This window comes from Nematolebias whitei, chromosome 17 (assembly GCF_014905685.2).
Source record: "Nematolebias whitei isolate Nwh7 chromosome 17, NemWhi1, whole genome shotgun sequence".
NCBI lineage: Eukaryota > Metazoa > Chordata > Actinopteri > Cyprinodontiformes > Rivulidae > Nematolebias > Nematolebias whitei.
In genome coordinates this window covers 41,372,152-41,377,039 of record NC_056514.1, presented here as the reverse complement: position 1 = coordinate 41,377,039, position 4,888 = coordinate 41,372,152, and the positions used below count along the sequence as shown (strand labels likewise).

Below are 4,888 nucleotides of genomic sequence, written 5' to 3'. Positions count from 1 at the left end.
GGCTGACAGGTGTGCGTCGGCACGTCCATTTTGCCAGGCTTGTTCCGTCGTCTCGCTGCGGTTGGCCAAATCAAAATGGTGGCTTAAGTTATTAAAAGTGAGCAGCTTTAATCATTGGCTGCTGAAAAGTCAAGGTTGAGGAGCAGCGAGGATTAATGTGGGTGAAGCACAAAGCCTCATCTCCACTGCAGCGTCCCCTCCCCCACGCTCAGCCCATCTCATTTCATCAGCTCACGCCGTTCTCCTCTTTCTCTCTCTGCCCGTCCAGCTCAGCTCCTCTTCCTCCTCCGGTGGTCCCTGGTGGACCAGTCTTCCTCCCTGGACCCAGGTGAGATATGCAGGGTCATCATGGGTTTTATGGAGTTCTACCTGGAGATTGACCCCGTCACCCTCAACCTCATCATCCTCATCGCCAGCTATGTCATCCTGCTCCTAGTCTTCCTCATCTCCTGCATCTTGTATGACTGCCGTGGTAAGGACCCCACCAAGGAGTACGTCCCCGACAGCGCGACGGCGCCGCCCAGCCAGTCGCCCATACGCCTGGTGGTCATGCAGAACTCGCCCGCCTCGGGCCGCTGCGAGCCCAACAACACGTCGGGTCACGTTGCGCCGCCGACGCCGGACCTGAGCCGGGACCGAGCGGAGAGGGAGAAGAGGAGTACTCTGGTCTGAGGAGGAGGAAGGAGACGCCATGACGGGCGGCTGCAGAACTTTGTGTTTTTATTCCTGGACTCTGGACTCTGAACATTCTGGACGTGTTGACGGTCTGCTGTGGAGTCAGAGGTGAGCAGCTGAAAGAGGCTTAGAGGTCAGAAACTGATGAAGGAGAAGATACAGCCGTCCAAAGTTTAAAGGAGTTTCTAAGACGTTAAAGACGAGCAAACATTTGTAGTCAGCTTGAAAAGCTGTGTTCTACATTTATAATGTTCATGAGTGATTTTAAGAGTGGTGGTATTTTCTCTGAACTGTGAATTCACTTAATTAAAATTTTATCAAATATTTTAACAAAACTCAACAAAGAAACTACAACATCAAATGACGTTCCATTCATCATAATGTTTAATTGTTTCTTAAAGTCATTTAATTTTAGTGACATGAAAACACCACCAAGACTTTAAACAATAAAAAAAACAAAAAGTTTTATGGCCTGCTTTAAGAGCATATTAGAATTTAAACATCTGAATTTCAGTTCAACAGTAATAAGATCACACACTTGTTCTTGTTTACTGTGCAGATGAGGACTCTCGTTTTTAACCTTCTTTACTGGGACTTTTGTTTTATAAGGACCGACACGAAGCTTCAGTGTAGTTAGTGCTAAAACAAGAACGAAACATTATTAACATTTAATTATAAATCATCCATCATCCATCCATCACTCATCCATCATCCATCCATCCATCATCATCCATCATCATCCATCCATTATCATCCGTTCATCATCCATCTATCATCCATCAATCATCCATCCATCCATCCATCATCCATCATCATCCATCCATCATCCATCCATCCATCCATCCATCCATCCATCCATCCATCATCCATCATCATCCATCATCATCCATCCATTTTCATCCATCCATCCATCATCCATCTATCATCATCCATTCATCATCCATCTATCATCCATCAATCATCCATCCATCCTCCATCCATCATCCATCCATCATCCATTATCATCCATCATCATCCATCCATCATCCATCCATCATCTGTCCATCATCCATCATCAAACCACCATCCATCCATCATCCATTCATCATCCATCCATTCATTATCTTTACTCGCTTCTTCCATTTTGGGTCAAGGGGGTCACTGGTGCCCATGTCCAGCAGTCACTGTGTTAGAGATGGGGGACACCCTGGACAGGTCTCCAGTCCATCACAGGGACACCTGGACAGGCCTTCAGTCTATCAAGGACACCTGGACAGGTCTCCAGTGCATCACGGGGACACATGGACAGGTCTTCAGTCTATCAGTGACACATGGACAGGTCTCCAGTCCATCACAGGGACACCTGGGCAGGTCTGCAGTCTATCAAGGACACCTGGACAGGTCTCCAGTCCATCAGTGACACCTAGGGACAATTTACAGTCACCAATCAGTCTAACATACATGTTTTTGGTCTGTGGGAGGAAACTGGAGTACCTGAAATACTCTGGACCAGGATTTGATCTGACGACCTTCTCGCTGAGAGGCGGGAGCTCTACCAGCTGAGCCACCGTGTCATTCCTAAAAATCACATCTATGAGTAAAAAAAGGTGGCACATTAGAAAATTCAGAGGAAAACATAGAAGATGATAAAAAATACCATTTATAATAGCTATAATAACTTTAATAACTATAAAACAACCAAAGAAGATGAATTTAGCCATTGAAAGGAAGAAATCAGGACAGTGACAGAAACGATGACTCAGAAGAAGATGAAGAGGACAACGATAAAGATGACAACTCAGAAGAGGGTTGGTGATGGAGATGAAGACCTCAGATCCTCTGTGGAGACCCCTGAAGGCAGCAGAAGTATTTAATAATAAGGAATGATAATTTTCACATTTAAACACGTCATTTAATCATCCTCGGAGCGTCAGAGCTGACGTCACAGCAGCAAAGACACAAACCAGATTTACTGTCCTCACAGCAGCAGCTGATTGTCCGTTTAATCAGTTTAACGTCAAATCTAAAGCTGAGCAGTTTATTTCATGATGCTGCTGTAAAATATCAAAAACATTGTGATGCAGAGATGTTATTTCTCTGTTAATTATAGAAGATAAGCACATTTAAAGGATGGATCAAAGAGCCGTTCTAAATCGATTTAAAGAGACAATCAAAGATAAACAGATGAGCCAGAATACGTTGAATGATGTTTGAAATGAAGCAGGAGGCCGATCAGGGGAAGCCTTTCATTTATCTTGAAGGTTTTAAAGATCTGAGCAGATCTGAGTTCACTTCCTGTCAGGAGACATGATTATTTGTGTTTTTGTACTTTTCCTTCACAAAGGAGGTTCTGATGCTGTGATGTGCTGCAGAAATGGAGGATTAAACTTAAGAGAGTTTCACAGTTTGGAGCCAGAATACAGACGGGACCGAAGGGGTTAAACAAATTAACTTTATTGTTTTAAACAAGAACAAAAACCTATCATCAAAAACATGAACCTGACGAGATGAACAGCAACACGAGGGGCCATTAATGCTCGACTGGTGAGGAAGTGAAAACAACAAACGGGCCGAGGTCCATGGGGAGAGTGGCTGCAGCTGCGGTAAAGCAAGCTGAAGTGGGCGTGGCAGAAAGACTGAGGGATGGGAAAAGACCCAGAGAAACGACAAGAACCGAATAAAACTGAAGATCACAATAAACTGAGCACAGAAAACAAACAGCGACCAACAGAACCGGTCCAGACAGCACCAAGCCTCCCGAGCCAGAGAAACGATGATTCAGCTCATCCCTCTGACGCCTGCGGGACACCCGGGACTCTAACTCGTGCTCGGTTCAGATGTGTGGCAGCAGATGTTGGAGTCAAGAGGCTGAAGGAAGAACGCAGCTGATGTTGTTGGGAGGGAAATCCTTCGGCTGAGCCCTGACCTGCTGAAAGACATGTCAACAACGTTTAACCAGAGAAACGGCCTGACCTGAGAAAATACAGCGTGAAGGATTTCAGCTGACAGCTGCTGAAAGAGCTGAACATGTGTCATCTCTAAACTGCTGCTGCAAGTTGAACAGATGGCATTTGCTAAGAGAAGAAAATAAAACAAGAAAGCAGCAGAAAAACAGCTGAAATGTGTACAAAAGGCTGAATAAATAGTAAAAAAAGCCAAAATGAGCAGAATAAACTGAAATACATAGAAAGAGGCTGAATAGATAACCAAAAAGCTGAAATTAACAAGAAAGGAACCGAAAAAGATTAAGTGTAAGAACAGCCGGAATGAGCAGGAAGACGTTGTAAACAGCACAGAGACATTCATTGAGACAAACATGGCCGACAACGCTGAATGTTTCAAAAAGTAAAAACTGAAACAAACCAAACGTCGCAGCAGGAATGTCCTGAACGAGCCGAAGGTTTTGATGCGTCACGTGTTCACAGCTCAACAACCGAGACGTCCTCAGTTACCTGCTGAAACAGAACACAGGATCTGAAGAACGAGAAGAAATCATAAACACTTATAAATTCTCAGACATATTTAGGATCATTTTAAAATTGTTATAAACATAAATATTCATAAACATTTATGAATATTATAAACATTCATAAATATTCATAAACATTTATAAAGATTATAAACATTTAAAAATATTCATAAATATTATAAATATTCATAAACCTTAATAAACATTTATACATATCCATAAATGTTTATAAACATTTATAATAATTTATAAATAAAAAACAATAACCAATAAATTAAACATCTTTTCATCTTTGTCTCTCAGGTCTTCCCAGAGAGAATTCACTTCCCTTCAAAGACCCAGGACTTTTGCCAGGTTTGACCAGGGCCTGGTGAAGGAATACCATCATTATCAGGTCTTCTCCTGAACCAGAACCTCTCCAACTGGACCTGGGCATCTGCTCCCACCTGACAGAGACACTGAAGGAGATCTGAACATTTTATCATCCAACAGAGGCAGCAGGGCGATGCTCTAAGTGGTGCTGAAACTTTTCTGACCAGCAGAAGAAGAAACCGCTTCATTGAGTTTCCTTTTCTAACAGGTTGGAATGTTCTTAGACAAATCTGATTCAGCTTCTTTCATGAGCTGGGAACACAAACATCTGACTGGTCTGAGAATCCACAAATAATGGGGGGGGGGGGGGGGGGGGGGGAAAAAACAACGGGGGCGCACCGGGGGTGTTTTGTTGTATAGGGAAGAGCAATTAATTGTCGTTGTTGTTTGTGT

At 43.3% G+C, this 4,888-nt stretch overlaps 1 protein-coding gene across 1 annotated transcript; it reads left to right on the top strand.

Moving 5' to 3' along the window:
- Positions 1-266: 266 nt before the first annotated feature.
- On the top strand, positions 267-4,791 carry si:ch73-256g18.2 (small integral membrane protein 36). Its single transcript, XM_037691710.1, has 2 exons — positions 267-783; positions 4,427-4,791. The coding sequence occupies exon 1, from the start codon at positions 349-351 to the stop codon at positions 670-672; it is 324 nt and encodes a 107-aa protein (XP_037547638.1). The 5' UTR covers positions 267-348; the 3' UTR covers positions 673-783; positions 4,427-4,791.
- The last annotated feature ends 97 nt before the right edge of the window (positions 4,792-4,888 follow it).

What these genes read in the sequence shown, in the direction of transcription:
- si:ch73-256g18.2 (XM_037691710.1), top strand. Translation starts at nt 349, where the DNA reads ATGGGTTTTATGGAGTTCTACCTGGAGATTGACCCCGTCACCCTCAAC.